General features: G+C 37.8%; 6 protein-coding genes and 1 non-coding gene across 7 annotated transcripts; 3 read left to right on the plus strand and 4 right to left on the minus strand.

Moving 5' to 3' along the window:
- Positions 1 to 329: 329 nt before the first annotated feature.
- Positions 330 to 3,315, plus strand: LOC117617725 (actin-1). The gene is made up of 5 exons (XM_034347227.1): positions 330 to 467; positions 1,380 to 1,446; positions 1,563 to 1,956; positions 2,335 to 2,948; positions 3,042 to 3,315. Exons 2-5 carry the CDS (start codon positions 1,387 to 1,389, stop codon positions 3,105 to 3,107), a joined length of 1,134 nt encoding a protein of 377 aa, XP_034203118.1. The 5' UTR covers positions 330 to 467; positions 1,380 to 1,386; the 3' UTR covers positions 3,108 to 3,315.
- A 560-nt stretch (positions 3,316 to 3,875) lies between these two features.
- Positions 3,876 to 4,663, minus strand: LOC117618373 (clathrin interactor 1-like). The gene is made up of 4 exons (XM_034347955.1): positions 4,473 to 4,663; positions 4,266 to 4,388; positions 3,989 to 4,150; positions 3,876 to 3,900 (listed from the first exon to the last, which is right to left on the minus strand). The coding sequence occupies exons 1-4, from the start codon at positions 4,577 to 4,579 to the stop codon at positions 3,876 to 3,878; spliced, it is 417 nt and encodes a 138-aa protein (XP_034203846.1). The 5' UTR covers positions 4,580 to 4,663.
- A 1,165-nt stretch (positions 4,664 to 5,828) lies between these two features.
- Positions 5,829 to 8,891, minus strand: LOC117618592 (dolichyl-phosphate beta-glucosyltransferase). Its single transcript, XM_034348231.1, has 10 exons — positions 8,665 to 8,891; positions 8,514 to 8,562; positions 8,175 to 8,281; positions 7,966 to 8,011; positions 7,526 to 7,660; positions 7,310 to 7,399; positions 7,076 to 7,207; positions 6,850 to 6,933; positions 6,635 to 6,699; positions 5,829 to 6,364 (listed from the first exon to the last, which is right to left on the minus strand). The coding sequence occupies exons 1-10, from the start codon at positions 8,781 to 8,783 to the stop codon at positions 6,178 to 6,180; spliced, it is 1,014 nt and encodes a 337-aa protein (XP_034204122.1). The 5' UTR covers positions 8,784 to 8,891; the 3' UTR covers positions 5,829 to 6,177.
- A 64-nt stretch (positions 8,892 to 8,955) lies between these two features.
- On the plus strand, positions 8,956 to 9,028 carry TRNAK-CUU. Its single transcript has one exon. It is a non-coding gene; the product is annotated as a tRNA-Lys (tRNA).
- A 1,683-nt stretch (positions 9,029 to 10,711) lies between these two features.
- On the minus strand, positions 10,712 to 11,837 carry LOC117619311. Its single transcript, XM_034349233.1, has one exon. It carries the CDS (start codon positions 11,738 to 11,740, stop codon positions 10,988 to 10,990), a length of 753 nt encoding a protein of 250 aa, XP_034205124.1. The 5' UTR covers positions 11,741 to 11,837; the 3' UTR covers positions 10,712 to 10,987.
- Positions 11,838 to 14,161: 2,324 nt separating this feature from the next.
- Positions 14,162 to 17,137, minus strand: LOC117617686 (glucan endo-1,3-beta-glucosidase-like). The gene is made up of 2 exons (XM_034347170.1): positions 16,059 to 17,137; positions 14,162 to 14,845 (listed from the first exon to the last, which is right to left on the minus strand). Exons 1-2 carry the CDS (start codon positions 17,076 to 17,078, stop codon positions 14,402 to 14,404), a joined length of 1,464 nt encoding a protein of 487 aa, XP_034203061.1. The 5' UTR covers positions 17,079 to 17,137; the 3' UTR covers positions 14,162 to 14,401.
- A 1,940-nt stretch (positions 17,138 to 19,077) lies between these two features.
- LOC117619876 (protein RDM1-like) lies at positions 19,078 to 20,372 on the plus strand. Its single transcript, XM_034349934.1, has 2 exons — positions 19,078 to 19,320; positions 19,921 to 20,372. The coding sequence occupies exons 1-2, from the start codon at positions 19,101 to 19,103 to the stop codon at positions 20,298 to 20,300; spliced, it is 600 nt and encodes a 199-aa protein (XP_034205825.1). The 5' UTR covers positions 19,078 to 19,100; the 3' UTR covers positions 20,301 to 20,372.
- The last annotated feature ends 4,761 nt before the right edge of the window (positions 20,373 to 25,133 follow it).

Genomic DNA, 25,133 nt, shown 5'->3' on the forward strand with positions numbered 1-25,133 from the left:
GTCTTGACCCTGAGATGGTATAGCCTCTACTCCCCCTAAACTTAATTTGTACCACAAAAAATAAAAATAGAAAAAAGAACATAAGAAGAGGATTTGAACTTTTTATAGATAATTCAATTTCGTGTAAATAGACATGTAGACGTTAAAACAGTTAAATAGATATATGATTAGGTGTGTCGAAGAACGAAAATAGGAAGAGGGGCAAAAAGGTCCAGAAAGAGGAGAAAAATGACTGGAACAGCGGAAATCGAGGGAAGCCCAGCCAGCCAGCCCATGGACGCGTTCTCAAGTCTTCTTTATTTCCACTCACCCATCCAATCCAACGGCCCACATTTCATGTCCGCCTCCCCTTCTTATTCTTGCTCTCCCCCTCCCATTTCCTTCGCCCACTCCCAAAACACTGTCTTTGTCTCTCTGACACGCTCTCTCTCTCGCCTTCGATCTCCTTCCGTCACATTCAGAAAAAGGTCAATTTTCTCACCCTCTCTGTTTCTCTCTTTGATGCAATTTGCTTTCCTATCCATCTCTAGTTAGCAAGTGCTTTAGATCTCTAATTTTTTTCTTTTTTCCTTATGATTTCATTGCTGCATTGTTTGGTTTGGGAGTTTTTGGTGTTTGCTTTGGTACGGTTTTGTGTTTTTATCACATTTCAGATTCGTAGCTTTTTTTTCCCCTTTTTTTATGTTCAAAATAGCTACCACGGATTGCCCATTTGCGTTTGATGAATCAATTTGCTTTCCTATACTTAGCAGAAAACGTATAAAAATTTAATATTTAAGAAACAATGAACACACAATAAAATAATGAATGAAAAATCATGATTTTTAATCACCCTCCCTTTCTTTTTTTTGAATAACTTGTGCTCGTTATAGATTGTTATCAGTATATTTGGTTATAAGTTTGATGTGTGATGGAGAGCTCATTTAATCTGTTCTCTCTAATCTTTTTGTTTTCATCAAACGTATTGCATTGTTTTGTTGTTGCATTGAGATTTGGTGGTACATTTTTTGTCTTTGGCAATTTGGTCCTAGCCAATTCCTCGGATCCTTTCATAATGGGTTTGAATATGATTGTTCATTTATTAGTCAGGGGCATCTTACACCCTGCAAACATTCTTTAGAAGAATCATCTGTTCAATTTCTGTTTTGTGGTCCTCTTTTGTGTTACATCACGCTGTTGTTTGTGTGTCCCACTGTTTTATGGTCCTCTTTTATACCGTTTCTTTAACTTTGTTATGTGTTAGACTAATGCTATCTTGTACATGAGCACTGAGTTTTACCATATATACTCATTTGGTAAAGCAAGGGTTTTTTTTTTCAAATGGGAAAATTGTTGTTGGCCCTGTTGGCCCTGTTGTAACTGGTTGGTGTACCTGGCAGGTAGAAGATGGCAGATGCTGAGGACATTCAGCCACTCGTGTGTGATAATGGAACGGGAATGGTCAAGGTATTTTTTGGCAAGGACTTTAGTTTGACATTGAGATGGTTTGGATGGTTGTGCCTTTTTTTTCTTTCTTTTCAGAACATTGCATCTTAAAGACTGCTTTTGATGTTACTTTTTAGGCTGGATTTGCTGGAGATGATGCTCCTCGAGCTGTGTTCCCTAGTATTGTAGGCCGCCCTCGTCACACTGGTGTCATGGTTGGAATGGGCCAGAAAGATGCCTATGTTGGTGATGAGGCTCAATCCAAGCGTGGTATTTTAACTTTGAAGTACCCGATCGAGCATGGTATTGTGAGCAACTGGGATGACATGGAGAAAATTTGGCACCACACCTTCTATAATGAGCTTCGTGTTGCCCCAGAAGAGCACCCAGTTCTTCTAACTGAGGCCCCTCTGAATCCCAAGGCTAATCGTGAGAAGATGACCCAAATAATGTTTGAGACCTTTAACACTCCTGCTATGTATGTAGCCATTCAAGCTGTTCTGTCCCTATATGCAAGTGGTCGTACAACTGGTAAGAATATTGATTAGTTTTTCTTTTTGTAGCAAAGTTGTTAGTTTGAAGTTAGTGTTCAATACTGAAAGTAGCTTGCATGATTGTTTTTGTTTTAATGTGTGACCTTGGAAAAGTTCCTAACGGTTAATCAGTATAGACTGAGATATCTCCACCTGTGTGATTTTTACCTGAACCACAAAGAGTGTCTTGCCTGAGTCGAGATTACTGGCATTGATTTTAATATTTTTGGTTTCAACTACTAGTCTAGTTGGGGGAAACCTCAGCGATGCTACTTTTGGAAAGTTTATTTGGAAATGTTTCTAATGGAGTTCATTTATGCTATTCAAAACGTGTTCTTCTCATCTTACTGATGGATGTTTTTGCTTTGCTGTGAAGGTATTGTTCTTGACTCTGGTGATGGTGTCAGCCATACAGTCCCCATATACGAGGGGTATGCCCTACCTCATGCCATCCTTCGTCTCGACCTTGCTGGTCGTGACCTCACTGATAGCTTGATGAAAATTCTTACGGAGCGCGGTTATTCTTTCACTACCACTGCTGAGCGTGAAATTGTTAGGGACATGAAGGAAAAACTAGCTTACATTGCCCTTGACTATGAGCAGGAGATGGAGACTGCCAAAACCAGCTCTTCAGTTGAGAAGAGCTACGAGTTACCAGATGGGCAGGTAATTACCATTGGTGCTGAGCGATTCCGATGCCCAGAGGTTCTTTTCCAACCATCAATGATCGGGATGGAAGCTGCAGGCATTCACGAGACCACATACAACTCCATCATGAAGTGCGATGTTGATATCAGGAAAGACCTGTATGGCAACATTGTCCTCTCTGGTGGTTCAACCATGTTTCCAGGCATTGCCGATAGAATGAGCAAGGAAATTACTGCTCTAGCCCCAAGCAGCATGAAGATCAAGGTGGTGGCACCACCTGAGAGGAAGTACAGTGTCTGGATCGGAGGATCCATCTTGGCTTCCCTCAGTACATTCCAGCAGGTTTGTGTTCATTTCTGCATTTCAACATCATGTTCCAAAGTTGATCTTGGATGATTACTAATCGAAGCATTCTACTTGTTTTCTTGATTGCAGATGTGGATTGCAAAAGCAGAGTATGACGAGTCTGGGCCATCTATTGTCCATAGGAAATGCTTCTAAAATTTACGACAATAGGATCATGGAGAGAATTGTTGCTGTGTTTATTTCTTGAAACCAAGAGGCAGCTTGTGCAACCCGTTGTGTCTAACTTTGTTAACCTTCTGTGTTATTCTCTTGTTGGAGTTATGACTTTGAGAAGGCGAGTCAGATTTTAAAATGGGTCAATTCTTTCATTATAATTTGTTTCCATCTCTTTTTTTGCCGTTTCCATGCAAGTTTTCATGATTATCAAATGGTTTTTCTTTTTTGTGTTCTCAAGAAAAGAAATTGTGCAATATTTGCTTCTTGTTTAACATGTATGTATTGAAACCTCGTATCAAAGCATATACAACCTAGGTTATCACACAAACACAACATAGCTTTTCAAGTTTCATTTTACAGTAGAAAGAAGGGATTCTGCCGTCCGATGCTCACTCTCGCAAAATGGATGATCTTCTATGTCAAGACTCATGTCAGGTTTTGAGATGATGTCCTGGTAACCATCAATTTGCTTTGGTTTCTTCTTCTCTTCCTCCATTAAAAATTTCTCGTTAGAGCCGAGGGCCCAATTTTTGCAACTTTGATGGTCATTGTGGTGAGAATTACATCTCTCATATGTTTTGAAGGACAAGTCCTTCAAGCTTGAATCTATGAAAGAAGAACGCTGCAGGCTGAAGCTCCCGAATCCTTTGATTCCACATGTTAGATTGCGAGCTCTGGCTCTCTCTTCTCTGAAGAACGCCTCATCTTCAACAAGTTTTACTACTTTCTCAGATAACTTTCTCACACTCAATCCCCAGTTATACGGTTATACCTGCATGCGAAACACAAACCCTAAGGAACCCAATAACGAAGGTTTAATATAGTAAAAATGAGAGTTAGATCAAATCAAACATGCCAACCCCTTCTCATCGATATACTGAAACCTCCCCATCTCCTTGATAATATCTTTATCACCCTCGAACTCCTCCGCAATTCTCAATGGCCCATGGCTTAGCAGGTGTTCCAATAGAATTAGAGCCTTGTAAGAGCCTCGCCAATTCTTTCTATTGAAGCTCAACAACCTGACTTGGTAACCAAGAAAAAAAAAGAGAGAAGAAACTTAGTTAAAGTGGATGTTGTGAAGAAGATAAATTGGTTAAAAAAATCAGATTACATGAACACAAAGAACCCATTAACCTCTTATGTAGAATCTCCACAATTCTCCAATAATCATCAACTTCAAAGGCAGCCCTTGATATTACTCCAATGGTGCGTGTGTCTGGCGGGCATGGATTTTCATTTGTAGCTTCTTCCGTCATTCTGCAAACTCCATCCACAAGAACAAGATTAACCCAAATCAATCTATATGAAGCTCTAAAAGAAATGATTCACAACCAAACTTACAGTTGTGCAGGTGTTACATTAGTCAGCGTCAAGCGAGCAGTTTTAATCTTCTCTTTCAAGAAGGAAGAGGCTTGCTTCTTCAACTCGTAGAACAAAGGGCTGCTCATAGCTATTTTCGTTTGGAACGATCAACATGCATGTTTTGGAATTTTTCTAAAGGTGATAAGAATTTGCTGTGGGTTTTCTTCTGAGCCTTGTGTACGTAAGGGGCGCAACCACTCCATTAGCACAACAAACACTAACTACTCTCTAAAAGTTGTGCTTGCATATGTAATAAGAGGAATTAGGATCATTTTTAAAGAATACTAGACCAAACAATTCAAACTCTCAATTTTGACCTTCAAGAGAGGTTAAAACATTCCGTGAGAATAAGGGAATTCAAGTGCAAAGTGAGAGTTAAGCCAACTTGGCTAATTACAAGGCAACCTGGTTAAGGAGAAGGTTTTGCTACCATCTTGTGGTATAATCCCAGTGGTCATCAAGGTCCCGACGTCCAGCGCGCTAGGAAACCGAAAGGTGGGCAGCCCGAATGGCTCCAGCGCAAAGCTCGGTTTCGTGGTGGGTCCCACAAGCCCGATCAAGCCCAAGGGCAAGTCTTGCCCGGGCTGAAGCCCACGTCTCCGAAGGCTCCAACGGGAATATGCCACGTGGCGCGTCCCGGACCCTCCAATGCAATTTTTTCCAGAAATGACGGCCTTGCTTTTTTGGCTTAAAAAATTGCAAAAAAAATCGAAAAAATTCAAATTTTTTTTAAAAAATACCAAAAAATTCTGGATATTTTCCCTATAAATACCTAACAATTTTATTCACTTTCCACACCAAATCTTCATACAAACTCATCTCCTTCCAATATTTTTCACTTTCCACACCAATTTCAATTGTATGATGAGTGAGTAGGTATTTCAATTGTATGATGAGTGGGATGTGAATTTTATAACAAATATGGACACGTGGCAACCGAAAATTTTATCCCCGAAAAATGTTATCTTAAATTTTAAGTGAAAATTTTATAATAAATAGTGACACATGACAACCGAAAATATAATCTAAAAAGCTTATCAAAATTAATGGTTTAAAGTATAAAAAAAATAGGAAATAAAGTACAATGAATAGTAATTGCCTTAGACTTGCCCTAGACTTTGCCCTCATGGGTGGAACCACAAATGCAAAGGCTGACACTATTCACATGAATAGTGGCAGCCCTTGCTTGCCCTTGCCTTAAACTTAGCCCTTGTGGGTGGAGATGCTCTTAGAACAAGAAGCAAAAGTTAGTCTTCTTTTCTTTCTTTTTTTCCGTTTTATATAATTATTATTATTCAGCGGCGAAGCCTGATTTCAGAAAGTTCAGTCATGATCTTTCATAGTGGCGAAAGTAATATATTGTTAACATGTACTCCAGTTGTTCTTAAACGTATAACTTTAAGTTTACAGTCATGAGCACTCCTTGAAAAAGTGATGCTCTCCGGAAGTCAAATCTGAAAAAATATTATGAGAAAAAACAAAGCAGTAGCCCCCCAAAATGATTCATTTTACATACTAAAATCCCATTGTTAGATCATCAGCTTTGCCTAAAAAGACTTTGAACATAAAAATCCTCTATATTTGCTCTCTGCAAATGCTTCGGAAGGAGAACCAGACGCCCTGTGGTTGTCTAATACGGAATGTTTGCTTTCCACTGGCTATGATAAATAAGACGTGTGCACAATCAGCTACGAATTTGCCACATACCGGTTCTATATCCAACAGACATGAGCACAAGCTCCCAAAGCATATTTGGAATGCTTAACGGATTCACCTTTGATCCAGGAATTTCAGACCAGTTTACAGATATCTCAATCATTCGAATTCTGAACCATTTGCATAGGTAAACCAGCTCAACATCAAAGCACCACCTGCAGAAAACCAACATTTGGTCATCATTCCAAGCCTCTTTGCCAACATAAAAATTATTTGTTCCAAAACATCAAATTGATATACATATCAGAATCTCAACCGCAAAAGCTACAAGGCACTCAATGAAGGATAACAGGGAAGCAGTAAAAAGATGCTTGTATTCTCGTTACAAAGCAACAGAGGTAAGCATAAACTATAGCAAATTGCTATTTGAAGTGCAGTTACCTGTTCAAACAGAATGCTATCTATACAATCTAAAATGGATTTACCTGTTCAAACGGATGTTAGTGAAAAGCTTTCTTGCAGCAGCCCTGGTGAACATCTTAAAACCACACTGCAATGCATGAAGAATACCACGTCAGGATAACAGTTAAGTGCCTTCACTTAAGATTTGGTACAATTTGCAGAAAGTACTATCATGTTTGCTATTTTCAAACTGAAAGAATAAACAATACAAGTGAAAAAACAGAAGAAAAAATAATACTTGTGTATCACGAATTCCGGGACCAGCAGCCAAAAGAACCACAAGATGGAAACCTTTCATCAAGAAATTGCGGTGCCACTTCCTCTGAAACATTAGTCAACTGGTTCAATTAAAATACTTTTAAAAAGTAAGGGTAACAAAAATTAAAATACTTTAAAAAAGTAATGGTAACAAAAATTAAAATACACATATGACATAGCTGCAAGCAGCATTAGCAAGACTCAACTGTAGCCAGGGCTTTCTCCTCAAGATGAGCACGAGAACCAAATGCAGCAATTGGGATATCAGATATTCTAAAACTTGAATTACTAGCAGGTGAGTCCCCAAACTTAAATTCCTCTTTGGCAGCTGCATGGATCTGGGATGCAAAATACAACATAGTTTTTCAAAGATCAGTTAGAATTTCCCCAAAACTTGGAACCAAATTGTGTATAGATGTATGCTCACTGTTGATTCAAACCTGGTTTTCAAGTTTTTCTGCATCATTAACCTTGGTTGCTCCATCAGCATCCAGCATTAAAAGTAGCTCACCCCGTGAATGAAGCATTCCCTGTTTTACAATGCTTTCACAGAGGTAAAAGCTTCAATCAATTATCGTCATGCATAAGAGAGAAAAGATGGAGCCTTCAATAACATCAGAATATAATTACAAGGGACTGGTTCAGATTAGACTCACTTTTCTGATAGCTTCTCCCTTTCCATGATTTTTACCAAGAAGGATAACCCTCACATTATCCACAGAGTATTTCTTTACAAATTCAAATGCTACTCTTTTTGTCTCATCAACACTTCCATCATCAACAATCACCACCTGCCCACAAAAATATTTCTGAAGTAAAGCAATGGAGATGCGGAAAGAGCCAGACACGGACTATCTTGTTAACTGTTTTCTAGTTAGCAACTATTATGGCCTTATTACTCAACAGCTGTTTATGCACGAAGGTTTAAATATTTAGGTACTTCTTTTTTGTTTTGTCAAACAAATATCTAGGCACTTGCTGGGAAGCAAATTATCTAAGTTCATCATATCATTACTCTATCAGCTAGCATGTAGCATAACAGCTGTCAATAAGACAAATTCAGGTGATCTAGCAAATGAAAGAAACAAAAGAGTACCTCATAAGAAAACGATTTATCCTTTGCGGCACGTTGTTGAAGATAACTACAAAGTAACATATGAATGTCATTATGATATAATATCATGACTCTATCAAAAACCCACCACTATTGAACACCAAATGGGATGGTGCAGATTAGGAGAAAAAATCAAATCATAATACATTTTGAAGTGGAAGTGAAATGCAGTTAGCTAAGCTTCAACTTACTTCATGGTTTCCTCAAGGGCTCCAGGAAGCCTAAGCTCCTCATTGAATGCAGGGACTATCAAAGATATATACTTTTCAGCCGGATCAAAAATCGAAGGGCAACGAACCTAGAAACAATGCTTCCAGATGAGTCAGTATAAACTCAAAAAGCCATTCCCATTGGAAATCACAGGGTTGACTTACATAGCCATTAGAACCAAAAACACAATTTTGCAAAATTATGCGAATACTACAACTAATTTCTGATCAACATCCACAAACCCTAATTGATGCATGGAAAAAAAAAAAACAAATCTTCAACCCAAAACCAAACAGATCACTGCAATCCAAAATATGTACCTGTTTCAACGATTTCGGGTCCTCGAAGATCGCGGGAGCTTCAACGTGCCTATCAAAATACAATTACACATATAAAAAGATAAGCTAAAAGGACAATCTTTTTAAGTGATTGAGAAGAAGATAATTGAGTAAGGGGATTGGTAGAACGTACGCGTGGTTGTTTTTTCTTCGATAAGCTTCGAAGAAGACTGCAGAAACAAAACCTAATGCTACGATGAGAATGAGGGCGAACAGGAGTTCCAACATCGTCCATACAATTACAAACTCCATTTTCTTAAATTTGCAGGTCCAAAGTGGAGACGGTGGCTGCTCTTCCTCTTCTTGAGATTTAAGAAAAACCAAAGCGTCCCTGCACCAGCAGACTCTGCCAATATAACGTTGAGGAAAGAAAATATTGAAATAAAACTGTTATATAAAGATTTGTGAACACAACAGTCAACAAGCCCGTCTAGCTCAGTTGGTAGAGCGCAAGGCTCTTAACCTTGTGGTCGTGGGTTCGAGCCCCACGGTGGGCGATGAATTTTTTTATTCTAATAAAAATTTGATATCTTTTTTCTCTCTCTTTCAGTTCGGTAAACGATCAAGGAGTCAATGGAAGCAAATTAGGGGAATGGGACCAACAAATATAACATTCACAAAGCAGGCTTTCGGTTTCGTTTTTGGGTCGGAATCGAAATAAGCCCAATTTTTCTTGGATGGTTTTCGTTGATGCTAGGGTTGCAGATTCAGCCCAATACATAAAGCATTCTCGGGATATCGAGAGACGGGATAATCGAACACAAAATCTAATATGCAAGAATAAACGATTTTAGTCACTTGAGAGGTGCAAGCCCTTTGCGAGTGAGTGATGTGTACTTAAATTATGAGCTCAATGTCAAGTGAAGTGACTTTTATTTTTCACTTTTCTTTCTTGGTTGGTAAGAGTGTTGCATTTTACTGTGAACTTACTCATTGCGTTGCTCTTTTAACTGATTTGTAAGTCGTGACTTAGAAGCCTGTGGACTATCTTTGCAAACCAAGGACTTGCTTTATGATCTGCTTTCCTCTCTGTTTCAACGAAAATCAGTAGACAAACTGGCATTTACCAATTCTTCAGGTTTCCTTCACATTTTTATTTGTATGGTTGTTGTTGTAACTTGTACGTGACAGAGAGCAAGAAGCATTTCAGGTTTAATTTAGGTATACCAATAAGAAAAATCCTCACGTTTCTGAAGTTTTAGATCTTAAACCTAGCAGACACAGCACCAGCAATTTCACCAACCATCCATTAGAAATTTGGGAAACTGGTACTTTTTTTTCTATATTTGTTTCTTCTTTTTTTTGTAGATGAAATGAAAGTTTGCATGTGGCAGCATAGAGCTCTAATTATGAGCCCAACACAAAGGCACTGTAGCACACTTATTAAGTTATTAGACCCCACGCAGACATGTACATACAATCGTATACATAAAGCATCTCAACTCAGTCAAGTTGGCATCAATGGAGGAGACAGAGATGGGCCTTCTCTCGAGGCAGAGCCATGATTAAAGCCACAAGAATTGAAATTAATGGATGTTTGACAAAAAAGAAGAGAAAAAAAAGGGGAATGGGTTTTCTTTTTTCCTCTCATTTTGGTGGACTGTAAAGCTTTGGAAAGAGGTGGAGAAATTGGCCCTTCAACCTTCGATTCCAACCCCACCCCATTTTCTCTTTGCTTTTTCCATCATGCCAAACAGACCTTTTACTAACCATCCCCATCATCATCAGTCATCACATGCACATCCATATTACTCATTCATGCACATTATCCAGCTTGTTTATGAAATATTTAATTTTAATTTGGAGGAACCTTTTAAGCTCTCAAGAAAAATTTTGGTATTATAATATGGTGAAGGCTTTGTATCTTCGATGTTTGGTTCTCACGGGGGTTAAATCTGGGCACAATTTACTAAAGAACAGTGTCAGGGCTCAGTATATATAAAAATTTAATGCCCTGATGTTCATGCAAACTCTCAGTAAATTTATAAAACCAGTAATCTTACTGCAGATTTCCTTCCCTAATGATCATTTTGAGCTAAATTAAGGAACAATTATTTAACTACAAAGATGGGATTGATGAACCAACAAATTGAAGTTTTTTTAATGTCAGTAAAATCAAATCTGGTGCAGAATCTGTCACTTACCTCTCTGCTTTCAGAATTGGTCCAGAAGCCAGCATGTGCGATACAGTGAGCAGAGACATTAACATATAGGGAAGCTCAATTCACTGTACATGACAGGACACTACAACTTATTCATACTAAAATACAATTGATTCCAAAGAAAATAAAGAGAACTAAACAGAGGCAAGATCTTCAACAAATAAACCAATTTTCCCATCATAATAACAGAAAGAAATTTTAAAAAAAGGGTCAACCCCATTAAGGAAATTAAAAGCCTAATAGAAGATGATAGGGTTGATGGAAAATAAAGAAAAAATAAAATTTTGAAATTTTCTAGTGAGCCATGGCCACAGGAGCTACATTTGCATAGCTAATGGTTCTCTGGTTGGGCATGGCAAGCATTGCAGTGTGATCCAAGAAATCTTGAAGCGCCACAACAGACTGCAGAATTGTTCTGAGATCATCAGCACTTGAGAAACCCAAGCTTCCCACTTGTCTAACAGCATACACATAAAAAGTTATGCATCCTTTTCTGAATTTGAACCTTGCTATCTCACAGCCATTCAGGCCTCTGATGAGCCTCTTGTTCACTTCCCCAAGAGGAATTTCTGGTGGCCAAACACGGTCTACGGCAGCCTTCATGGCTTCGGTTTCGAAAACAAACAGAACCACTTTGGATTTCTTGGTGCCAAGGCCTAATGTGAGGGTGTGCCAGGCATGGTGTGCCAAGATTGTGAAGTTTGTGGGAAGAAAAGCTGTGGTTGAAGGAAAAGGAAGCTTATTGTTGGAGTTGGGTTTGTTTGGTGGTGGAAGTGAGAGGAGTTGCAGAAGCTCTAAAGGCCTTGCACGCCTGATTGTGAATGATTTTACAATGAACTGGCCTCCAAAACGCAGACCCTTCACCTCAGAGCTTGGCTTGAATGAGAAATCTGATGAGGCTGTTTTTGTGGTTTGATCATTTGGGTGCTGGTGTTTCTGCTTCTTGTTCTTGTTACTGGTCTTCTTCTCTTTCTCTCCCATGGCTTGTAGGAGGATAATGGGGGGGTTTTGGTGGATGTTGCTTGGTGGGTTTTGTTTGTGTATCATAACAAACCAGTCTAGAGCTTTTGATGGTATATTATTGTATTGGGGTTTTTTTTTCTTTTTGGTGAGCTAAACCATTGTTCATAATTTAAATTGCCTTTATTTTATTCCAAGCAAATTAAAAATATATATAATGAAAGAGAATAATAAAATGGCTGATGATGTTGCCACTTCATCTTTCCTCTTATCTCTATACCTTTGATTCTTTATATGGGGACCCCCCATTGAAGCCTATATACATGATGCTGCTGCATTAAGAGCATGTATGTACATGTATGCATGATTTATGTGCATATTCTTATTACAGGTTGGTGTTCATGCAAAGTTGGAATAGGTCATGTTGGTTGGTCCATGAAAATAGGATTTGCCTCACCAAAATAGATGGCAGGGATTTTGGCAAGACACCAAACTGATCTACTAGGATTCAGCTGACTTCTTTCTGAACCAAAAGGCAGTTAAATCTTTTCTCCTTTACCAGAGTTCAAAACCTAACATGTGCAAATAGAAGATTTTGGGTTTATAAAATGATAATTAGCCTCTAAATGAGAGGATTGGGACCACATTTTTCGAGACCCCTCCCATCATAATTGCACCCATTTGTCTAAATTGATCATCTCTCGATTGCTAATGCAATGTAAATGACAATTTGCTTCAAATCTTAAGAAATTAGCCCCTCTTGTTATACTTTATGTCAGCAGCAGAGGGAATTAAGCCGTATGCTATGCTTAGTAGGGACTATGTAATGACAAGAGATTATTTAGCACTATTTTTTTTCATACAAGCGATAATGAGGGAGGGATTGAACGCAAGACTTTGGTTGCAGAGATTAATGTTAAATTGGTGAGATGAAGTATGGTTGCCTCATATGCAAATCATTTGACAACCCAAAAGTCTTCCATCTAATTCTAAAGGTGGGTTCCTTCCAAAGCCACCGCTGCCTTCAATCAATTCATGGGAAAGATATGCTTAGACTAGAGATTGTGAGAGGACCAACTAAAAGCAATAACTCTTAGAAGAAAGAGGGCAACAAGCAAAGAGGGAGGGGGCCCTGGCAAAATTAATTTTGAGAAAGAAATTTGTCACTTCTAAGGTTTACAAAGAGTACATCACGTGTTTAAAATATTTACAAAATTTTAAAATTAAAAAAGAAAAAGAAAAAAAGAAGTTGAATGGGAGTCTATCTGGCAATGCTGCATAAACTTTTTAGAAAAAAAGAGAGAAGAGAAGTGTGGATGTCGTTTCACTAAATAAGCTTTAGGTCATGTGGTATGGAAGGACTCTGTTTTTTTCTTTTTTCTAAGGGAAAACATTGAGATTTCATGGGATTGAAAAGTGATGATGATTCTTTAAATCTTCATGTAAACCACTAAATTTTCACTGTTTATTCTTCAATTAGAAACTTGTTGCGTTAACGGTAAGAATTTACGCTCTATCATGTACATAATACTGCTTACTCGGATCAAATTAATGTCTGTAAAAGAAACAATACATTCTATTATACCATAAGATTTTGTAGACACTTTACTGTGTTGGTAAACTGTAATAATTCCCAGCACAGGAAAAAGTAGCAGCTATGAATATCCTGCACCGTTGAAGAAATTATGAGGGGAGGTTAACATCCTAACAAAGTTAAAGTCATCTCAGATTTGGTGAGACTTGCCAAAGAAGCATTTTATATCTTCACCTCCTTGAATCACAAGAAACCAACCAAAAGTAAAAAATTCATCATTTCAAACCAGAAAACAACTGGCAACATTTTAGGTCGGCTATCAATGTTAGTCTTGGACGTGGGCAACATCAGGGAATAAATTTGAAGGCCCATAAAAATAGAAAATAAAAAGGAAAGCAGAAAATATAAATGGATTTTTTATTCTTGATATAAATACAGAGACGGAACTGCAGTCTCCAGGTTGAGTGTTGTTATCAGGGGGCCCTTAAGTTTGTGTTCTCTTTTATGATAAATCATTTCTAATAATTCTCAAGGGTCTGATTTTCCTTTCCTTTTTTATTTTTTACTTTTGGTTTTGGGTTTACAATTGTGACACAGGCCCAAAAACAAAGCTAATAGAAAACTGTATCTTTGCCTTCCAACACATGCCCAACATGCGATCCCAGCTCCACATTCGAGCTCATCCATCAAGCGAGCCAAGCCCATTAGCAATCGTGTGATAGTTTAAAACTTACGAGTAGAGGAATTCGAATTTAGGTATCAGAGAACAGGTGCACTGTCATGATCAATTAACTTAATTTAAGCGTGTCATGATCAATTAACCTAATTTAAGTGTGTCAATTATATTCTGTTCCGAGTATGTAGCAGAGCTCTTTGATTTTTTAAAGTTATTATTGGTAATTTCTGAAGCATATTATAATTATCATGTTGTGACAATGTGTTAATTGGTTGACAATCTAATTTCATTATAAAAATAAATAAAAAATTATACTTTGTATTTTCTTTTTCCGAAAAAATAAATTGTGTTTCCAATGATAACGTTGAGAAAGTGCTCACACAATTGGCAGAGCCCTTCTCAAATCGTTTGTACAATAAATCTTACTCATTTGCAGAGGCACCATTAAATCATCCCCAAACCCAAAATAAAAACCAAAAAGAGTTTGAAAAATAATGATCAAACAACACCATATTTCTGGTTCCTAAAATGCCCCTACTCAAGCGTTGTATTTACAAGAGCCGTGGCTGGGGTCGGCGGAAGTAAGCTGTCCCGTTTTCGAGAAATCACAGTTAAAATCGTGACGGCCGTTAGCCTGGTAATAGGCATTCATGAGGTAAGAGGCACGGGCCTTAACATCGTTATCGAAGCAGGTGCCACCTGGCTGGATGGGCTTGCAGTCAACACCCTTGCCGCAGACGTAGTCAATGTTTGCCTGCAGAGCTTGGTTGGTTGCTCCTGGTTTGGCCACGCACCACTTCTTGCCGCCTCCGGCTGCCACAGGCGCTGCTGGGGTTGCTGGTTTGGGCTTCTTGCCTCCTTTAACTGGTTTCGCTGGTTTCGCTGGTCCAACTGGTGCGGCTGGTTTGGCTGGTCCAGCTGGGGCGGCTGGTGTAGCTGGCTGTGTTACTGTTGTTGCCATTGGTCCAGGTGTTGCACCACCCTAAACATTAATTATTCATACAACATTTTAGTTTAATAATAAAACATTAATTGTTCTCACAATAAAACTATTTCCCAATATTTGTACAATTAGATTTGCAAGCCTGACTTATAAACTCTCTGACTCAAAAAAAGCCTATACAAATTTTTATCCCATCAATTATATAAGCATAAAATGTTTTTTAGGTGTGTATTTTGAACTTTACTGTAAAATAATTTTGGGCATTTTTCTTTGTTTTTCATATAGTAGCTCCATTTTATTTTATTTTATTTATTTAAAATTTGTTATATTGAAATATGCGATAATATACTAAACTCACGTACACACAATACGGTTGCTAAAACTCGAACCCAAGATTTTAACACCTAAATTTGGAATTCCTTTTTTTTATTTTTGCATAAATCAGCTAAGTGTGGAATGTAAACGCAAGGACGAAGCTATTAAGAGACTAATGTGGTCTCAACTCAACCTCAACCCACCCGTTTTTGTTATAAATATTTTGTGAAACTCTTAATTTGCCAACAAGAGCCTCCTCTTCAATTCTACGTATTTTTCTTGTTTTAGATCAATTTTCTACAAATTTAGTATACATATTATTACTATTTTTACGCAAATTCTTAAAATTCAAGAGTTATTTTCACCTATTTTCCTTGCTCTTATAACCACATTGGATACCATTTTTGTGACTTTTCTTTATTCTCTTATTCTCCATATAATATAATATATTACTAACTTTCAATTTGGGTTGATTCACTTAATTAAGGTTTGTTAATCTCTCTCTTATTTTGATTAATTTTTGTCCACCTATGATTTGTGTGGTCTTGAAAAAAGTAAAAGTTTAAAAAATATATATTATATATGTAATATATATTTTTGGTTGTTTTGTAAAATATTAATATTTTGAGTTTGAATTTATATATATATTTTTCGGAAAGCTCCCCACATGAAATTAGCTCCGTCACTCCTAAAAGACCTCAATTTTTATTTCTACCTAGAAGTTCCCAAATCGATGAACCGGCTTTGAAGATTTGTTTATTAAATTTTAATATAATAAACAAAACGACGAATCTAGAAAATTAGACGTAATCTAAGGGGCATGTGCCCAACATTTAAAAAAGTTTGAAAAGGTATAGAATTTAGCAATTTAATATTATAGACAACATGATGAGACAAGAAACACCAAAGCCACCGAAAATTAATTACGTTAACCAACCTGTTGGTTCCGCATAACCCCTGCATTGTAAACCGGAGTCATGTCCGGTTTAAACAGCCCCCAGTTCTTCTCCGCGAGCGGACCGGGTTTCTGGTTCTCATTGAACAAGGCAAAGATGTAAGTGTCGAACTTCCGGTTCGGCATCAACGGCGTGCCCTTGCCAGACTCCACATGCTTGATCAAGTGCCCGTTGTAATCCACGGCGTTCTGAACCGAGCAGACCGGGAACTCGCAAGACGAAGGCCAACCGGTCTCGGCCGCCACCAAGTCGACGTCACCGAACCCGACCGCCTTGGCCGCGGAGTAAACCGCGTCCATCAACCCGTCGAACATGTTCGTGTAAGACTTGCCAGTGAACTGGTCGTGCACGCCCTTGTTGGGTTTGAAGAGAGCGAAGTTTTCCTTTTCCGGCGACCACCCGAAATACGGGTACGGGTTGACCATAAACGGACCTTTGGTCTGGCGCAAGAACTGGAGCATGGGGGTCAGAAGCGGGATAACCTCCGGTCTGAACCGGCCCTGGCTCGGCGGTTCAGACGACAGCATGATCCCGAGCGAGTGAGGGGTGGAGACTTTGACGTCCTTGATGCCCTCGCGGACCAGAGCGTTGTGGAAGGTCCTCATGGCGGGGACGAGGCTGTTTTTAAGGTTGTCGTCTCCCCAGTGGAGGACCTCGTTGCCCATGGCGATGTAGTTGATTTTTGTCTGGGGATAAAACGGCTTGACATGGTCCACGACCCACCGGCGTGCGGTACGTAGTTTCGTGAGGCTCGGGATATCCCCGTTGGGGATGGTGATGGTTAAGGAGATGTTGGTGTTGGCGAAGGCCTTGATGATGTCCGGGTTGGCGTCGAAGATCTTGACCTTGTCGATGTTGGTTTGGGTTTTGAGGAAGTTGGCGACTTGGGCCGGTGGGGGGAGGTTGTCGGCAAGGGTGCCGTAGTTTACGCCGATGGCGAAGGCCGTGGCGGCGAGCTGGATGACGAGGAGGAGGGAGAGGAGGAGCTTTGTGGTGGCCATTGTGTTTTGTTTTGCCTTTGTGGGAATGGGAGTTGGGGTCAAGTACTTATAGTGGAAAATTGGAAGGAATTGAGGAGGAAATAGGAGAATAAGGGACCAATGGGATTCGGACATGTAGTTGGTCAATTAACAATTTGACAGAGATTGCCTATTTACAGTTAAATTCTGTTGTTGTTTTCTTGTTTAAGAAGATATGCTATTTTCTCTCCCCAAAAAAAAGATATGCTATTTATTACAATGAACTTAGTCTTCTTAATTATCCATCAAAAACTGAAAATAAAGTAGTTGTAAAAACTTAAAAATAACTTACTTAAAACGGCCACAAATCTTCATCTTTATGTTCACGTAATTAATTACGTAAAGAAAGAAGTACGACAAAGTCATTATCAGTAAGTTATTTTTCTCCAAAACTTGAATGGCTATACTAGTTAACTTGCCTATTTTCTAGTTCTATAAACCTTTTTGAAAGAGCTCATAATGTTTCAAAAAAGCTAAGGTTTCTATGCATAGAGAAGCATCTATGTTGTTGCTACATTGAAATGTAAATTTTTGGCGTTGGGTATGCCAACTCATCTTTGGCACTTGGCTATGGACAAAACTAGCCGTTACTCTATGATTCAAAACAGTTTAGTTCATAATAAAATAAGTTAAAGACTGTATTTTAACCTAATACCATGTTATCTTAGCATGACGAAATGTTTTATAATATCACTAATCATTCAAGGAATTTTATTTACTGAAAAATATTAAAATAAATTTCTTGCGTCTTTTCTTTTAACTTGGAGCAGTGGAGACCGTGTCACTAAATGTGCACGTGTTTATTAGGACATTTATGACGACGCGTTGCAATCAGAAAAACGGTAGGACCATGGCAGACTGGCATCCGATGCGTCACGAGCTCACAGTGAGCAAAAGCAAAAGCATCTTCTGATTCTCGATGTTCCAAGTGCGAATGGGGACCCAAACCTTTTGACCTTGCCTTGCCCGAGTGGCAACCGTGTTCCTTTTTCATTCGCTGTCGACCAAAAAACATATAATTGTCTAAAAGATTGGGCGGCAATTGCGCACATTGATTTTGGTGGTCTTTTTTGCTTTGCCTTTTTTGTTGTCTGGAAAAAATCATTAAAGTGCTGCGTTTGAGTGGTAAAAATCAATGACGCGGTTTTCACACAACAAGAGGCTGATATTCCAAAAAGAAAGAAAAATACTAAATAAAAAAGCAAGAGCAAGAGGCTGACCGCTACGTCCAAGAACACACGGATGGGCAGGCATTAGCATACCAAGACTGCAAGACACCTGCTCAAGGGCTCCATTGGTATTTTATATACAAATTAAATAAAAATTATGGGATTCGAAACTTTTCATTTTGGGCTGCTAGATCTTTAGATCTTCAGCCCAGGCTTTAACACCTGTGGGGATTGATTCAATGGAAATGCTATTCTTATTCAACTCTCCAACTGCTTGCATGCCAACATTTAGTTTGTTTTTACTTGAATATTAACAAAAAAATAAATATTGGTTGCATTAAGTATCAAAGCTCTTTAACTGCGTTAATTGCCAACTAATTCCTTGAATAAAACTTCACAAATGGCAGATATGCAAGTACACACCTTGGATTTTGTCTAGATAATAACAAAAATTACATATTGCATGTTTCCCATTTGTCACTCATTCACATGTTGGGGTAAAATGGTCATTTTGTACACACAAATGTCTGAACAAGTACGCTAATAAATAGAATCCACCAGGTTCATAGCTTCCTTTCATTTGCATATGCATACTAGTTCTTGTAAAACTTACCATTGATGAAACAATTTGTGGGCTAGCTAGTTTGGAAAAAAGCCTTTAATGAGGACAAAGACAAATACGTATACATTGTCATCCTCTGACAATAGTCTTATTACATGAGCAACACGTGATAGGTAAACACTAGAACAAAATTGTATTCAAATAAATGGCAAACATCTTGTAAAAGTAAAACCCTTCCGCCCACCCTTGACTCTCCTCTCCCTGATTTTTAAGATGTTGCGGCAGCGGCGTCCTCTACACTACCAACACTTACTGGTGTCTGATTCAGAGACGGAATCCGACGATCTAAGTGAACATTTTAAGGTTCAAACATCATTGATAAAAAGATGGGGAAAACGAATTGCAAAGGAAGGATCTAAAAGTAAGAGAAAAAATAAGGAAAAAAGCAATGAAGGAAGATGTGGGAGTGCAAGGGCATTGAAGGAGGATCCAGGTTCCAATATGCTAATTTCCATTTGATATCTAGTATTTCTGAAACATTATCTCTCCTTTCATGTATTCTATATAATAATATATATCATTAATTTCCCTATTTTTAGGTTACTTTTGGCTTTACCACATTATATATATATATATATATATAATATTAACACAAAATATATATAAAAAGATTTATCTGGGTTAGGTTCTATGGGAGCAACATGAACTATATTTTTCTTTAGCTCTGCAACAAAATGTATTGAGCTGAGGCTGTCACTTGCAGGAAAATGCAAATGCCACCTCATTTACAAAAGTATTTATGTATTTTATTATTTTCCAATTTTATTTTTTGCTTTAAAAAGCCATAGGGTGTTAGGTTTTAACCTTATATTATATTATCACCTACCACCCAAAAAAAAAAACTTTATAATAATAAATATAAAGTCCATTTTGATAAACCAAAAGAATATAGAAAAGAATAAATTAAATCATCGTATAAATAAATCTCAAAACACAAGCAATACATCCATGTACGCTCACTTCTGATATAGTTTTTTTCAGTTTAAATTTCTCTCCACTACTATGAACCAACAAGAAGGATTTTGTAGTGCAGAAGTTGTGCTGAAGATTGCAAAACATTATCAAGAACAGATGAAGCATATTCCGATCCCGAAGAATCGCCGGAAGGACGCCGTCTTCGTCACGTGGTGGGCACTAGCAAATTCCATGAAGCAGTTTTATGGGCAGCCATTGCACTACATGACTCAAGTTCTGGTAAAGCAGTGGGATGAGTCAAGAATTGGCAGTGCGGAAGAAGAGAAGCCGATGGACAACATTATTCATCCAAGGAGAGCTGAATCTACCATTTGGGATGTTGAACAAGTCCACAGGCAATGCACTTCTCACATTCATTTGGCTAAGCTCTGGCTTTCTGACCCCGACTACTATGCTTTTGTTGATGAGGTCATCCCCTCGTCTAAGCTGGTTGCATGAAAAATTTTTAATTTTCCATTTCGAATATTAATGTTAATTAGATGTGTGGGATTTAGTGACTGATGGTAATTTTAAGTGTTGCAAAAACTCATTTGTAGCAAATAAAATTGTAAATATTTGTTGTTTTGAAATGCCAAATAATCCAAATGGTTTTATCAGAGAGATGATTTTGGCACTACAAATTTCACCTCCCATACTCTTCGATTACGCATGAGGTAACGTAAGAGTGATTGGGATGCCAAAATCATCACCTTTTTATTATAGAAAATAAAATATGTGTTTATCCTTCTCTTATTATGACATTATTGGTAAGTTGTTCGGCTTCCTAAATCTATTCGTCCTCTATATGGGTAACTAGTTAAACACCCTTCTAGTGCATGTACAAATACAGATTGTTAATGTCAGAGTGTGTGCGTGTTAAGTGTGAAAGAAAAACAGGTAAAACGTGAGGTGTGAAGACAATTAATGAACGTTATTGTCAAAACATGTTTAAATATCGTGACAATCAAAATCTAAATTGGATTTTGTCCATTTATGGCAGTGCTATTATCTCTAAACATTTTTGGATTCATGATTATCTCTAATTAAAAAAACAAAAAGAAATCGAAATCATGAGAATCTTCAGCAAGCTAACGAAGTGCCCATGTTCACCAGAACTATTCATTCTAGTTGCAAGCTAACGGCGTGAATTTTTATCTGGATGACAAAATTAAAGGATTACCATATTGCATGACTTTCACAAATTTGGGTAAAATGGTCATTTTTTGTACAAATATGTAATATGCAAATGCACAACTTGAATTTTATCTAAATGATAACGAGGTTACCATATTTCATGTCTTCCGTATGTTAAATCTTTCACAAAATGGGGCAAAATTGTCATTTTATCGTAAAAGTGTCTAATATGCAAATGCACAGGTTACCATATTGCATGTCTTCCATATGTCATCAATCTTTCACAAATTAGGGCAAAATGGTCATTTTTCGTGATAATAAGGTTACCATCTTGCATGTTTGCCATATGTCAATCTTTCACGAACTGGGGCAAAATGGTCATTTTAGTACAAAGCTTTACATTATAAAAGAAACCACAAGGTTACATATCTTTGAAGGCGTGAAAATTGAGATGAAGGGTGCATCCCTGCTCAGCAGCAGGGACATTGTTGGCCATAAGGAATGCCATGCGTTACTCAGAAGAGCTAAACTGAGAAGGTCGGGGAGAAGAATCTCTACCGGTCATCGGTGGCTTTTGAATGGTTGGCTTGCTGAGAAGAGGACTCCACAATCACAAAGTCAATATTCGGTAAATTTCTAATTAAGATTTTAGTCTATTTTGTTTTCGGAAAGCTTCATATATTTATGTGTTCTTAACCCAGTATTGAATTTGTGATGGCAGCATTACCCTTCAGGTGATCGTATCTGCAATACCAAACATGATCAAGTGATGATTCATGCTTGGCAAGATCAGGGCATCACCTTAATTGACGATTATAAGAACCCGGTAATTATTTTCATGAACAATAATAAGCTGCCTGCTGCAACTCAACTTTCAAACCTCAGACAAACAAAACACCAAACGAAAATCCGAAGGACCGAAATCATGGACAGCAATAATCCACAGCAAGCTAATGAAGCTGCTCCTGTTCAGCATCATGGCATGTCGTGGAGATAGTCCAAGATCGGGCACGCCGCAGGTGGAGGCAGCCACATCCACCTTGTTCTACTATACATCCCGTGGGGTATAGCTAGTTGGCTTCTTCTGGGATGGGTGGTCGAAGAGCGACGGATGCCCACCAGGAGACACTACAAACATATTACCAAAAGAAGGAAAAAACTTGAAGTCACAGAGAATCTTCAGCAAGCTAGTGAAGCTGCTCGTGGCATGTCGCCATTGTCAACGACGGTACACAAAATAGAAGAACTAGCAAGACGAAGGGAGAGGAAAGCTACCCTTTTCAGCTGTTTTTCTTAGCTTTTGTTCATCTTTGATATAGCAAAAGTAAATCCACCAGTCGATGTATATTGTTCTTGGATTAGACATGTTAAAAAAAAAAAATTAAAGTTATTGAATTGCCGTTTTCATCACTTGGTTTGATCTATATTTACTTATAGTTTGGGTTCTGCACACGTCTTGAATGCCTATGCTTTCTTTGGTCTTTCCCAGTGTTGGTATATAGACATTTCGACACAAGAATTTACACATAGTTGAAGTTAAATTTTCAATTCCTACCACAATTTGGCTAAGCCCTGGCTTTCTGACCCGGAGTACTATGCTAGCTCCTCATCTAAGTTGGTTCCATGAAATTTAATTTTCCATTTGAATGAATTGTTTAACATTGGTTTATTAATTAATGTCAATGGCGTCTAGTCCAGTAGAAAAAGATCTTGACTTACAAACAAGAGGGCTCTCAGGCTCAAACCCCATGACATCATTTGTATGTGTTTGTGAGAAATCTCATGCCCTCTAATTTAGACTCTCGCTTGTACTCAATGTTAATAAAGTATATATATCACATCAGCAATATGGAGACGGGACATACATATATAAATGGTATATATCACAATTAGAATATAATCCAAATGGTTTTATTATAACTAAGAAAATTAATATGTGTTTATCTTTCTCTTATGTCATAATTGGTAAGCAGTTTGGCCTCCCAAATTTATTTGTCCTATATTTAAACACTCTTCCATTGCATGAACAAGGACAGGTTGTTTATGTAAGTGTGTGTGTGTGTGTGCATGTTCAGTGTGAAAGGAAAAAAGATGAAAAGTGAGGTGTCTAGTCATTTATGGTCTTCCCTTACTCTGGATTTTGTCCGTTTTGGTAGTATTATTATTTGTAAACATTTTTGGATGATTATCCTTAATTTTGGTATGCTTTAAATTTGTACATTGTATCTATAACTTTTGCACGAGTACCCACTAAGTTTTGGTTTTTTAACAATTTGGCCTTACGGTTTTCTCTTTTCTAATAATAACCCATATGAATCCTGACCCCCCACGAAAAACCTATTTTGGATTAAAAATGCCTTTTCCTATATTTCTCAAGTATATTCAAATGTGGAAACCGGTACCATGTCTTATGAAATATCAAGCACAAAACTTTCTTTGAGTCATCCATTAAGTATACATGCATATATCATTGTATCAAACTAAATCAAATTATTATGGGATGTACATATATATATATATATAGGAGAGTTGAGCTGCTCAGAAGCATCACCTCGCGTACTGTAAGCCGCCTGCAACTTCTCAACCTTCAAACCTTAGACAAAAACAAAACATGAACAACAATAATCCGCAGAGAGCTAATGAAGCTGCTCCTGTTCATGAGCAGCCTGGCATGTCGCCATTCTCAATGGTGACAGTGGAGAACGTCCAGGCACGGGCGCGCCGCAGGTGGAGGCAGCCCGATGCCACATCCACCTTCTTTGACTATACATCTGGCCGGTATAGCTGGCTTCTTCCAGGATGGGTGGTCGAAGAGCGACGGATGCCCACTAGCAGGCTCTACAGAGTAACCATGTCTCCATATACCTTCTTTTTTTTCCATTGTTGTTTTGGTGTTTTTGTTTATGTGATAATTTTTTTTTTCTTCGGATAATTAAGATTAAAAATAATTTTAAAATAAAAGGATCACCAACCAGATATGAATCGGTAGTGGAATTCACAGATCGGATAGTTTATGTTGTTGGATTATTTTTCTTGTTGAAAATCATTTGCATGCATTGCTAAACAAAACAAGTACAACGTTTGGGAGGTCCAATACCCTTTTTTTGTTGTCGAAATTACAAGACCAACAAAAGTGATTTGTTTGTGGATCTGATGTTTTTGTATCAAAAATTAAAGGATTGTGAAGGGAATTTTCTAAATTAAAAGATTTTATGAAGGGTATTTTCTGAAATTAAAAGATGTTGTGAATGTAGTTTGAGACACTAAAAGATTGTGAAGGGAATTTTTTTGAAATTAAAGGATCGTGAAGGGAGTTTTTTTAAACTAAAGGGTTGTGAAGGGAATTTTTGTAGTTAGTTGTGGGGAAAATATTCTTGCATACAATTAGTGTATATAACGTTCTTTTTATAGTTATGCCCTAACGTGTTAACCACGTAATCAGAAAAGAGGCGTGTAAACACACGTGGTATGCAAGAATTTCTTCTCATATGACCATATATATCTCCTCCAATCCCCTTGTATATGTCTAAATTTATTTCTTACATTTCCTTTGATAAGATGTAGCTTGTCTTCTTTTTTGGTAGGCTTTATTTATGTGTTCTTAGCTGAATATTGATTGAGTATTCAAATTGCTGACTATTGAATTTGTGATGGCAGTACTATTACGAACCTTCAGGTCGTCTGTATAACACCAAATATGAAGTGGTTCGTGTTTGGGCACAGAATGGCATCATCTTGATCGAAGACTGAAGATACTTATGTCTAGTGTTTGATTCTGCAGATGTTTACATGACCAAGGACCTTCTTTCAGCTGTTTTTCTTCCTAGCTTTCGATCATTTAGACTAGTTTTGATGTACAGCAGAAGAAAATCCACCACTTCATGTATATTGTTCATGGAGTGGTTTTCAATTGCCTTCAACCAGCCCAATTTGGAAGATCATATATTTTTAGCTTATATGATGAAGTTTTTAACAACCAGCTTAATTACCACCACATTATAATTAGGAATAGGGCAGTTAATTATTATTATTTTTTTACCAACACTTATGTTTTGTTTTGGATTAGTTTAATTAAATCCGGAAGTAAATATATAGCTTATAATCTTTTTGAATACAACATAAAAAGGTCAACTATGACCAAGAGGTTTATTTCCAGAC

The sequence above is a fragment of the Prunus dulcis genome, chromosome 2 (assembly GCF_902201215.1).
Source record: "Prunus dulcis chromosome 2, ALMONDv2, whole genome shotgun sequence".
Taxonomy (NCBI): domain Eukaryota; kingdom Viridiplantae; phylum Streptophyta; class Magnoliopsida; order Rosales; family Rosaceae; genus Prunus; species Prunus dulcis.

Excerpts from the sequence above, each read along its gene's own strand:
- LOC117617725 (XM_034347227.1), top strand. The coding sequence starts at position 1,387 with ATGGCAGATGCTGAGGACATTCAGCCACTCGTGTGTGATAATGGAACG. Across the intron at positions 1,957-2,334 it reads TGCAAGTGGTCGTACAACTG|GTATTGTTCTTGACTCTGGT; the intron begins GTAAGAATATTG and ends TTTGCTGTGAAG. Across the intron at positions 2,949-3,041 it reads CCCTCAGTACATTCCAGCAG|ATGTGGATTGCAAAAGCAGA; the intron begins GTTTGTGTTCAT and ends TCTTGATTGCAG.
- LOC117618373 (XM_034347955.1), bottom strand. The coding sequence starts at position 4,579 with ATGAGCAGCCCTTTGTTCTACGAGTTGAAGAAGCAAGCCTCTTCCTTC. Across the intron at positions 4,389-4,472 it reads AATGTAACACCTGCACAACT|AATGACGGAAGAAGCTACAA; the intron begins GTAAGTTTGGTT and ends TGGAGTTTGCAG. Across the intron at positions 3,901-3,988 it reads CAGTATATCGATGAGAAGGG|GTATAACCGTATAACTGGGG; the intron begins GTTGGCATGTTT and ends TTTCGCATGCAG.
- LOC117618592 (XM_034348231.1), bottom strand. The coding sequence starts at position 8,783 with ATGGAGTTTGTAATTGTATGGACGATGTTGGAACTCCTGTTCGCCCTC. Across the intron at positions 7,208-7,309 it reads CAGAAAAACTTGAAAACCAG|ATCCATGCAGCTGCCAAAGA; the intron begins GTTTGAATCAAC and ends TTTGCATCCCAG. Across the intron at positions 6,700-6,849 it reads CCGGAATTCGTGATACACAA|TGTGGTTTTAAGATGTTCAC; the intron begins GTATTATTTTTT and ends CATGCATTGCAG.
- LOC117619311 (XM_034349233.1), bottom strand. The coding sequence starts at position 11,740 with ATGATACACAAACAAAACCCACCAAGCAACATCCACCAAAACCCCCCC.
- LOC117617686 (XM_034347170.1), bottom strand. The coding sequence starts at position 17,078 with ATGGCCACCACAAAGCTCCTCCTCTCCCTCCTCCTCGTCATCCAGCTC. Across the intron at positions 14,846-16,058 it reads GGGTTATGCGGAACCAACAG|GGTGGTGCAACACCTGGACC; the intron begins GTTGGTTAACGT and ends ATTAATGTTTAG.
- LOC117619876 (XM_034349934.1), top strand. The coding sequence starts at position 19,101 with ATGTTGCGGCAGCGGCGTCCTCTACACTACCAACACTTACTGGTGTCT. Across the intron at positions 19,321-19,920 it reads GGCATTGAAGGAGGATCCAG|AAGTTGTGCTGAAGATTGCA; the intron begins GTTCCAATATGC and ends TTTGTAGTGCAG.